The sequence below is a fragment of the Argopecten irradians genome, chromosome 2 (genome assembly GCF_041381155.1).
Source record: "Argopecten irradians isolate NY chromosome 2, Ai_NY, whole genome shotgun sequence".
Lineage (NCBI taxonomy): Eukaryota > Metazoa > Mollusca > Bivalvia > Pectinida > Pectinidae > Argopecten > Argopecten irradians.
In genome coordinates, this window is record NC_091135.1 from 46,831,430 (window position 1) to 46,843,558 (window position 12,129).

General features: G+C 34.7%; 1 protein-coding gene across 6 annotated transcripts in view; it reads left to right on the forward strand.

Annotated features, from left to right (window-relative positions):
* Nucleotides 1–12,129, forward strand: part of LOC138315707 (b(0,+)-type amino acid transporter 1-like) — a 96,214-nt gene that overhangs the window by 70,777 nt on the left and 13,308 nt on the right. For 5 of the 6 annotated variants that reach the window (XM_069256932.1, XM_069256930.1, XM_069256933.1 and 2 more), the window contains 2 exons: nucleotides 5,069–5,284; nucleotides 5,952–6,053. In XM_069256932.1, coding sequence (XP_069113033.1) covers nucleotides 5,069–5,284; nucleotides 5,952–6,053 — 318 coding nt within the window. Of the gene's footprint in view, nucleotides 1–1,169; nucleotides 1,334–5,068; nucleotides 5,285–5,951; nucleotides 6,054–12,129 lie in introns of those variants that run through there. The other variant, XM_069256934.1, reaches the window with a different exon arrangement.

Below are 12,129 nucleotides of genomic sequence, written 5' to 3' on the forward strand. Positions count from 1 at the left end.
CTTATTATGAGGTCATTATCATTGTGACGTCACAATTGTCGTGCCAGCGTTCACGGAAATCAGCTGTGCAAATGGCTGTTCCATCCTTGACAATAACGAATGAATAATTCATTACAGATGTAAAATGCCTTGGTATGTCAACATAAAATTGTAACCCAATGTAAATAAAAGCATTGAAGCATTTCATCTTGGATTTGCCTATAATGAATGCCAACTGAAAGACATTCAATGCTTTTAAAAAATCATTCCACAATAGTTCTACAGGGATCTGTTGCTGTATTGTGAAAATTATACTACATGTATTCCATGTTGTAGAATTTTCCTACCAATTGACAAATGGGGCAATTTTTGCATGTTTGTTTATAGTGGAGTTCAAATTAATTCAGAGTGGCCTTCATTGGTATTACAGCCAGGTCAAAGTTTTAGGTATTTTGTTGTTGTTATCATGAGTTTGATTGCAGTATGACCAATTGTTTCTATATGTCTTTTGATATTATCTGAAATGAACATTGTCAGTCTTCCTGTCTCAGCTTCTTGCTGGTATCTTTTATCTCTGAATTATGTATGAACCGTTTCTGGTTATCTCATTGGTTCTGTTAAATACATGTTCCCTAAATCTGACCACGTTTAAACCTCTTGCATACTTTTTTGGTTAGTATTGCTGAAGAGCTTATTCAGGATCAGAATCTCATATGTGGAGCTGGACACATGCTGGACACATAACTCAAAGATAAAAATGTCCCAAAAATGGTAATTTGCTGCTGTTTTGAGCAAATTGGGAAAAGCTCAATTGAAATCAAATTCAAGATTTTATTTTTATATAAGTTAAATGTTAGTATTATCTTTTAGTTTGAAATGGACTCAATCAATAAATGTTTTTCTTTGAAAATAAGGATTGAATTAGATTTGGTACTATAATTACTCAATCCTGAGTTTGAGGTCATCTCGCCATGAATGGAACTGCCTGGTTACCATTGCCGTCTGATGATCAATGCTGATCAGGTCCAGAGCGATGTCCTCTATGCGTCCTTTATATTTTCTCCACTGTGTTGGGTTTATTGATTTTTAGGGATTTGCTATTGTAGCAGTGTAGCACGGTGTACGTGCAGTTTCTCCTAGAGTTGAATCAATGACGTCCTTTTGGATGTGTGTAAAGACTAGAGCACCATGCTGGTTCTCTTGTTGGTGTCTCACCTACAATCGGAAGCGGTATTACAGCATGTCTTCTATCCTTTGTCTTTACTAATGAGGAACTAAATGCTGAATTAATTCACTAAAGACTGTTATAAGGACTATCAGCATTTTCAAACCAACATGTTTGCCAATAGGCATCGTAAGTATCATTGCTGTTATATATTTGGCTTTCATATCTGATCTATGTAATGATTCCAGCTATTGATATTTCATATCCAAAAAATACTACCTAGATTTGTATGTTAATTTGAGGTACATGATTCTAAATATGAACACGGATCACACGACGGACACAGCCATATGGTATAAAAATTACACTGCTTGTTCTCTAAATTGAAATGTTTTGGTAATTATATTTTTAGCTCGCCTATTCAAAGAATAGGGGGAGCTTATGTTGTCACCCCGGCGTCGGCGTCAGCGTTGGCGTCCCATTTCACGTTAAAGTTTTTGAGCAAGTTTCTGTTTCGTCAATTGTTTAAGCTTAAGTCATCATAAATGTTTATGATTTTATTTTCCTAATGTGTATGGATGCTGAAAGTGATAATACAACCAATTTGGGGCCCTTTAGGTTTTTTTTGAGTCTGTTAATTTGTCATTTCCATGTTAAAGTTTTTGAGCAAGTTTCTATTTTGTCTATTGTTTAAGCTTAAGTCATCATAAATGTTTATGATTTTATTTTCCTAATGTGTATGGATGCTGAACGTGATAATACAACCAATTTGGGGCCCTTTAGGGGGTTTTTGAGTCTGTTAATTTCTCATATTTCCATGTTTAAATAATAAATACTTGAACATCAACTTCTTCTGAATAGGCGAGCTTTGCTGTTCTCCAACAGCTCTTGTTATTGCGTATAATTATATTGCTGAATGTATGTTTGGCATCTTACCATTGCTTATAACCTATTCAGTATCTTATTTCCTTCCATTCTTTTTATCTAGAGTCGGGTTTGTGGTAGCGGAGTGGTTTAAAAGTTGTCTGACATTCTTTAACTAGCCCTGACAAATGTTTTATTGATTAGATTGAGGTGTGCCTGAGGTAGTTTTGAGGTACTGGTAATAGCTTGATGCTTTTTCTGAGGTAGTTTTGAGGTACTGGCAATAGCTTCATGTTCTTTCAGAGGTAGTTTTGAGGTAATGGCTATAGCTTGATGCTTTTTATCAGAGGTAGTTTTGAGGTAATGGCTATAGCTTGAAGCTTTTTGTGAGGTAGTTTTGAGGTGTCGGCAATAGCTTGATGCCTTTCCTCTAAGAATCCTTTTCCAGTATACTAGTTGTTACAAGAAAATCGAACACAAAAAATCCAACCCTCATTTATTCTGTCTACTTCATGTAGCAAAGTATCTATTTATATCCCTCGATAATGATAACTGAATTGTTTCTGGTAATGAGTTTCTATTTTTGTTGTGGAAAGGCACTGTGGTTAGTGTCAAAATGATACCACCTAACAAGGAAATATATACATACCTGCTCATCCTATTTTTTACATAATTAATGATGAGAAAAGGAATTTATAACCGAGAATGTCTGCTCTGCTAATTTCACTACCAACAACACTTTCCTCGCCCTTGGTCAACACGGCCCTATATTGATTGAGTTATTGGTATCATTACTTTATCAAGGATTCTAGTTTATTGAGGCAGAGTATGGATTAAATTCCATCTGCCAATCACTAAATCATAGCCAGCTAAGTTTTTCTGTTCTGATGTTTCTGGAATGGCTAGCAGTAAAGAGACAGAGGAGAATGAGGTATTACAATACCATAATGTGAGCGACTGCAATAGTATTTTCACTTTTCCTTATAAGAAATTTTTTTTTCTTCCATTGTATTACTTATGATTTTATCTGTCTTTGAGCTATGCTGTTCTTTGTGACAAATTTTTTGTTTCCAATTATAATTACTTTTTATTTAAGATATTTTTTATCTAATAATTTTTGCTTATATTCCTTTTTCTCATTATACACAAAATCCTTAAAGGGGCAATTCAGTCTAAGAGAATATTACAATTTGTACAAATATCGGAAAAACCTCTGTTCTAATGGAAATTAGATCAGTCGGTTTTACTGTGATGTGCCAGAAAAGCTCATGGTGGTGAAATGTTCAAACTCGCTCGCTATCCGCCATTACACATTGTGGTCGAACATCTTGTATGCCGAACCCTTTCCCTTGCTCGTAGAGTAATGCAACTTTTGTCTAGAACTGCTCAAATCGCTCTGACAGTAGTGTGTTTACCTTATTAGGTGAATTATCTTGCCTCAAAATCATTTCATCACCTCCTTAGTGGTTATGTAGTTCATTTGTTAAACGTTCGTGACTTTGGCTCGGGTATGAGTAAAGCGTACATATTGTACCTGCTTAATCTTATTGATCAACGATTTGTAATTACAACGGTATCAATTAAAATACTAAACATTGACGTGGAATTTGTCAATATTTTGTGTTATATGTTTCATAAGAAATGTACAACAATACATTTATGCCATAGTTTGCTTCTTGGTTATGTAAAAGAATTAGCCTGAGTGAATTGTCTCTTTAATTTTTTCATTCTCTTCCTTGTCTTGCTTTCAGAATTGACATTTAAATTTAAGACCGTAGTTTTTGCCAGTGATTTCCATATTGTTTTCCTTTTCACAAAGAGCATGTGTAATGTTATGTATATATATGTTTCCAGCCTTTGATAGCTAAAAAAAACCAAATGAATAAATTCATTAATTGAAATTGGCCATATCTGCTGTCAAAAATTAATTTAAATATGAAGATTTTTGAACCTGAATATACTCTTCCTGAAAGTAGCAATTAATTCACTATTGCAGACAGACAGACATCGAAATGAATGATGCTATTTTTATTCTAATGTTTGAAATCTAAATACAGCTACAATTAAATTGTGAAGTCTGCCAAGATTTCATTCTGATCTGTGGAAATGGAACAAAATTCCAAATATTTGCTATAAAAGAAATAGCTACTCCTTAATGTTACAAGGCCTTATCTACCAAATCTAAACCTTTTTCTAGTGTTTTATTGTGGATTCCATCAACACCCACGCACTTTCTTACAAATGCTGCTCATCTAAAGTAATCTAAGATGATTTTAGAAGGAAGCAATCCAGTTAGGATTATTTTCATCGTTATTTATTTGCTTTAGCAGAACTGATCACTAGTCCATTAGTCGATATGTGTTATCTGTAGAATAAAGTTAGACAACTCTTTGCTTTCCATGTCTATGAATGCTTGTGCCTAATGTGTAGTTAAGATGCCAGTAGGGGAGCACCTGGTTATGTGATAATGTAAAAAACATGGTGTGCTTACTGGTGAGACAGCAAGGTCATATCAAAGACGTATACCAGAATGTGTACATGTACACACAGCACATCCACACACCTAGTCAAATACCAGAAGCTATTGAAAGTTTATACAGATTACTCCAAAACATACCTGGCCTATAGCTAATAGAATTTTGATACTGGTGTTAAATTATCCAAAATACTTTAATACCTGAAGCCTTTTTTCCGTTATACAAAGACGTGCTGTGCTCTGCTGGAATGTTTCTTTGCCTTTTCTTGTGAAGAATTTTAATGAATCTGTGTCATCACTCTACTGATTTTAAATGTGATAATCATTGCCACAACATCTGTATGTTGTATTGAAGTTTAAATGTTAGGTAATTTTTTAATCATATTCCAAGTTTTGGTCCTTCTAAAAATATCTGATGTATCTTTTTTTTAATCTTCTCACTAAGGAAGGAGGGAAGAAAGGGCATTCAAGTTACATATGCATATTCCTGTAAAATGGACTTGACAATAAAGACTACTCAGTGAACTCTAGTTAGATACAAATGTCACTGATTTATTCTCATTGGTATTCTCTGTATGTTTCAGTGAATGGTAGTAGTTTTACTTGTTTGGACGGTGAAGAATCTCCTACAGGAACCATGATGAACGGACACATCAATGGAGATCTAGACAAGCTTAAATACCGCAGCAACGGTAACAACAATTCAGGGGAGACTACTCCTGTGAAGAAACAACACGTGAATCTAAAGAAACGAGTGGGACTCACATCAGGGATAGCCTTGATAGTGGGGACCATGATAGGTATGTAGGGTGATAAATGCATTTCCTTCTTTTCTCTGGTTTATCAACACATTTAATTGAAGCTTGTAATCCTGGGGTTATTGAAAGATAAATGTAGTGAAATTGCTTTCTATATGAAGCTGAAATCCATTATTATGACAAAAGTATTTATCAAAACTTTAGACAAAATCTATTTAGTTGGAAATGGAATTTCATGTCTTGGAATCTTTAAACAGTCCATCTTTTTGAGTGAAATTTTTGTAACATGAGTGGAGAAATGTAGCGGCCAGACCAGGATTCGAATCTGCATGGGACTTCTGAACATTAGCTGAATGCTCTATCGTGAGGTACCTGGTCACTGATGAGCGACCTTGTCCAATCCCGTTTAACTCCTCCCTTCATTTTCAAACTCTCCGCCCTCGAAGACATACAAGACCATTCTACCACCATAGTAGGTATTTAGTTGGGCGCCAAGTTTGTAACAAGAGAGGAGCAAAATGTAGTGGCCAGACCGGGATTCGAACCTAGGACCTCTGAACACTAGCCAAATGTTCTACCGCTGAGTTACCTGGTCACCGCTGATCAACCCAGTCCAACCTGCTACAATTTACTAAAAGTGTGTGGAAAGAATTGTTTTTAAGATACTTGTGACTGCTGGAATATATGGTATATCTGTGACTTTTTTCAGGGTCTGGGATCTTTATCTCACCCAAAGGAGTACTGATGGGTACTGGCTCCGTGGGACTGAGTTTTGTAGTGTGGATAGGATGTGGCATCCTGTCCCTTATGGGTATGTACCTCTCCCGAACTCACTCTAATGTTCATATTGATAGTTTTGTTAAAACCATTGTTGAATTATGTTTAAGAATTGTGTTAAATCTGTATATGAATGTTAAATTTGTTGTGTTTGAGAGGTAAGTCTATGTGTATATCCTAGGTAAGTATGAATATACAATAGCTTTTCACCTTACACACACCTAACACATTGATATACTGGAGGGGGCTCTTCACGGACTGACATTGTAACAGGTACATCTATGTATACCAGATGTATTCAATATGTGTATTATCCCCAGTGTTTGTGAACCAATCATTGTCATAGTCATTATTTACTTTTTCGCTAACTGTGTGCAAGTGTTGTAGAATCAATATTCAAGAGAAATATTTTTGTGGGATAAAATGTATTTGTACAATGTATGGTATTAACAATTTTTTTGTATTTATCAAAATCATTTGTATTTCATAATTAATTGATTGAATTCAGTACATGATAATCTAATGTGTTTTAAAACTGCTAATGCTTGTATCTAACACACTAAAACACTGGTTAGGTGTCAGAAAGAAGGTGTATCTTAATTAGGCAATAAGATCACACTGGAGCCAAGAATTAAAGTACAAGCAAGACAAACAAATTATATAATTGGCTGGCCGCCCCTTTTATTTCTATGACTGTACTGCCTTCATTGATAACACTTCTCGGGATGATGATTATAAAATAGTTACAAATAGATTGTATAATAAGGGGTTTTAATTTGGTTTTGATCCAAGTACAGATTAATTGGTTGTTAACCCAAAACTGTTTTCTACAAAAGAAATGATGATTTTTCTAAATTAGTGTATTAAATTACATGGTTGCTGTCATAGTTCCAGTATCTCCGGTCTCCATTGCTCTGCGCGGCTGCTAACATTAGTAACTCTGCCCTAACTACACTATATAACACTAACAGATATAGAAACCATCTAAACCACCCTTATATAATCACATCTTACTTCACTGCTACATAGAAAATGCCACTATTATGAATTTTTACAAAAGATAACAAATTAAATGAATGTATGCTCAATATATATGAGATACATTAACTTCTTAAGTGTTGATGTATGAAGCTTTGTGCTTCAGAGCTTTACAGTACAGCTTTGTAGCTATCGTTAGATATGCTTTTTAACAGACACTGGGGCTTGTCCCACACTAATCCACCAAAGACTGCATGGAAATCTCACACCGAATTAATGTGCTGCTGCTAAAACATGTCAGTCTCTGAATATTCAGCAAATATTTGTCTCTTCTAATGTTTTTTTCCTATGTTATTGTTGATTGATAAACTTTATGATTAGATTTAAATGACTACAGTAATCAACCCAATAAGCGCCCATGTCCCAATAAGCGCCCTTCCCATTTTGCCCAGGCATAAATAAAGACCAGAAACTGTATAGATTTGCAATAATTTCGTCTTATTAGCACTTTTCCAATTTTTATAAACGCCCTGGGCGCTTATTTGTGTCAAATACGGTATTTAATTGAACTTGTATAAGGTGTCATTTAAGATCATAATAGCCAAGTATACTGCTTTGAGCTCTGTTCACTTTGCTATCAAATCTTTTTTTGTTTTGAAGATTTATGAGTTATCTCCCTTTAATATTTTTCTAAAGTTTGGTTATTTTGGGGATGTTATTTTTTTCTTTTGCCATCTGAAATGACATCTGTTTGTTGTGTTGATATGATATGGAAGGCTGAAATGTTCAGACATAAAAAATTACTTGTGTGCTCCATAACCTTGGGCAGATTTGCTGAATATGCTCAGATAATGACTTCACATGTTTATAAGACTAGTGTAACAATCCTGTTTACATAAGACATGATATTTTAAACAAACTTATTTTCTTTAGTTTTGATATAGAATCACCTTTAATTTGGATTAACAATTTGTACAATTAGTTGATAAAATCTATAACATAAAAAGACAAGCCTTATATAACATGTTATAGTGGTGGATCCAGACTACATGGTGAAAGAATGGGTGACTAGGTGTCTGGTAGGTTATAAAAATAGTGCCTAGTGGCTATGATTTATATCTCTGTAAGGATCAAGGAGTCTTTCTGGGTTTCAGTAAATAAAATATCAAAAAACATAAAGGATAGATGGGATAATGATCAAAAGTTAAAGACAAATTAATCAGCTGGAACATGCAAGCTTAAGGTTTGTGCTGTACCTTTGGAGACTACTTATTATGGGATCTCAGGATATAGTGGAAAGGCTAGGATATTACTGGACCAAGGACAGCTAGTACAGACCTATATAAGGTTCATAGAGCCCCACAGCATCCTGAAAGATCTAGGGATGGCTATATACATACAGGAATAGTATCCTTAGTTCTCTCTCCCTCTCCCTCGTCCCAATTCTTGATCAGACTTATGGCTGGTCTGTAGGGATGGCTATATTTCATATTCCTGGGTCTTGTTAAATGACTTGGATTCCTATAGTCCTAGGTCTGGATCTGTCACTGTCTCCCAGTCTCCAACAATGTGTTTACTAACTTTGTCCAGAGGAATGTTGATTAATTGATATGTACTATAAACCTGTCACAATATACTGATGCATTTCCATAACATAATCGGATGTTTCTATAGACTAGCCTTTGTTGTATGATGCAGTCGAATACTGTTTAGAAGTTGTTTATAAATATGTCCAATTTTTTTACAGGTTAATCAACAACACATGATTCTGCTGTGCCATCTGCATGATATATAATATATATGTGTGCTGTTCAGATTTTCAAATATATATGCATGTGTTATTACATATATATACCCATATCCATTTCTCATTCCTAGAGTTTGATTGATGAATTTATATTTATAAATGAAAACAATTTTTTTTTTTACACATATTGTGTCATTGTTTGGTATATGTAGCTATAATGGGAACATTCCAGCAATAATTTTGCGTTGTCTGTTTTTGTCTTTTTTAACAATGCCAATATTAACTCGGGTGACCTGTGGCTATTTATATATGATAAAATGCTTCAGTCTGACTCTGTGTTTATTTAGGTGATGTCAATATGGCATATTTCAGTCTGTTATACTTGTACCTGGTATTAATTAATATTAATAATGATAGTTAAAAAATCAACTAAAAAGTTGGAAACACAGTGTAAAAGTTACAAGAATGGAGACTTAATTATCGATATTATGATATAAATGAACTTTATCCAGACATCTTTTTTGCCTGTTGAAATTTTGTTAATATTTCAATTTCTAAATATTTTATTGACAAATATGATAAATGCTAATATATTGGACATCAGTCAATAATTGATCTTAGTCCTCTTCTTTATCTGAGTGGATCCTTTTTGTTGCAAAACCCACCAATTCCTGGCTTTGCATCACCTGAAATAGCTAGTCCGTCAAGGTAGCTTATGATGAAACATACAATTTTTATTGAAGTTCTATGCAATTTTTGACCATATCTAACAATAATAGAAAGAGGATAGCCCAACTTGGAGACATTATTATTGGTGACTTAGTATCATCTTTGTTGATGATTTGCTCCGGTTTGATTTGTCTATCCTATAAAATATCTACTGTACAGAGTGTATGCTTTTCTGAGAGCGGATGAGATCTGTGTGTGTTTGCTATGTAATTAGATGGGGAAGCTATTTTCCCCCTTTAAAAGTTGTATTGTATGTATTTTTCTTGCATACAGGTTACCGCTTGCCTCTGAGTTTGGAGTAAGGATGACCCATCATTGAGCGGGGCAGTAAGTAGGACTCTGCGCTGTAGTTACCAGCAGCCGTCGGAAAAAAGGGGTCCATCATATCATCCAAAATACCATAAAACAAGCCTAGTTGGTAGAACTGATTCAGGGAAGGGGCCTAGTGCAATAGGACAGCTTGACAGTCAAAACTGCCCTCCTGAATGACAAATAAAGACTATACAGTGGACACTGCTTTGCATGCTTTTTTCTCTATCTGAGCTGCAATCCCAAGCCTACAACTCCTTACTCCCCCCACTACAGGATAAACCCAGACACCTGAATCAGTTAGTCTGGTCATCTCATCATCATCACAATTAAATCATTTCCCTTTATTTCAGGGAAGGGGCTGTTCCAAAAATATCTGAGTGGAGAGACAAACTTGGCATTGTCAAATAAACGTTAATGTTCATAAATGATATGCATTGAAAAAGGAAGAAAAAATAAAAAAAAATCAAAATTGAGTCCCTCTCATGTCCCTTGTCCTGTCTTCTCTATGTAGGGTCAGAGTTCAAACTTGCTGCTCTGAAATCGTCCAGAATAATGGTAGCATGACTAGTAAGTATGCATGCAAGGGAGACAACTGGAACCAGAGTTCATGAATTATGTTCTCTTGTTCCAGACATGATCAGAAGAAATGTGGGCTGCAAATCGTTCATTGTACCTACCCTGATTTCTTCAAAAAGTAAAGGAATACATTTCTCAATTTGTTTTCATCAATTTAGTTTAATCCTACCTTTCAAATTATTGATTTTTTCTTAAACTAATAAAGTAATTGTAGATTTTTTTATCTAGCATTGTATATTGGCAAATATGATGTTTAAAATCAAAATGGTTTTGTATTTGTTTTAATGTTGACTTTAAAGTAGAAATAACTGGATTGATTTACAGCCTAAATTACTTGTTTTTTATTCCGAGATTCAACTATTTAAAGTAACATTTCATGCTTACCTAAGACTAGGAATCAGTTTATTAATCAAGAGCAGATATTACATTAATGTTCACATTGAGTTAAAATGTGAACAATTTGCAGTTCACATTTAATAACCCAACTTTTTATTAATTTTGATGTATAAAACAGATCATCAGTGTGAAGAGCCTATATCACTTACAATCCTTGGTTAGACTTGACAAATGAATCCTGACCAATATTCTAGGTGTAAATCTGTGGCAGACACAACCCCCCAAAATATTGGTATCGGCTATAGGGGTGCTGATCTGACTTGATTTTCAGTTGGATGGCCTACTATTACACCAGTGGCATCAAGCTTTCAAAGCAATCCTGACCTGGATTAGTCTTGCTCTCTATCTGTGGCAAACCTTTGTTATGAAATATTGACCACTAGAATTAAATGATGTCCAAGCATCCTGCATTATAGTGGCCATGACAACCCCAATCAGAACCGATCTAGTCTAGCTGTCTAACTTGACAACCCATTTGAGATTTGAGTACCAAGACTTTTTACAGAGTTTTCAGAGTGAATCATACCTCATGGCAAGGCATGTCCTTGTTACCAGATCTAAGGATGTTAGGGCTGCCACAGAGCCCTGATTTAGACAGTCTTGCTTTTTCTTCAAGTTAATCTGTCTTTCTTAGTCCAACGAGTCCAATCAAGGGTTGTGAGTGGTATATATTCACTTCATTAACATCTGGTACAATATTGTCCACACAATTTTCATGAAGGAAAGAAATGTTTTCAATTGAACTGGTCATACTATCATTAGTCTGGATGTATGAGTTTATCAGAAGTGGATATTTTCAGTCAAATTATTTCAATGTTATCTACCCCATATGTTCATTCATTGAAGTATAGAATAGATAATTAATGGCTAATAAAATTTGTATATTAGAGCAAGGAGAAGCATTAGCAAAGTGGTAAAAGTGACATTTTACCACTTGCCCTCAACCTTTAGGTCATGAGGTTGATGTACCAATGGAGGCAGTTGCCAGGCACCTGTGAAGATTGGTTTTTCTTTGTGTACTCTGGCTTCTTTATAGACATCATTGATTAAAAAAAATTAAATGAATAAAAAAACACATTGACATTGTTAAAGTACGGGATGGAATTATGTAAATACAGTACACTTATAAGAATTTTGAGTCTATCAGTTTGAACATTGATACAGGTAAGTAACTTATCATATTCAGTAGAATTTCAAATTATACCTCTTCATTCATAATTTCTTTTCACTTTTATTTATTTTTGCTGCCTCAGTTCTGCTTTTGATAATGTAGTGACGCTGTATCCACTTCTGATATTAACTTGCAACAGTAAGTTGGACACTTCATAAACAAGAGACACAGGCTGCCATCTTGCCCTCCAGAGGTTTGTTG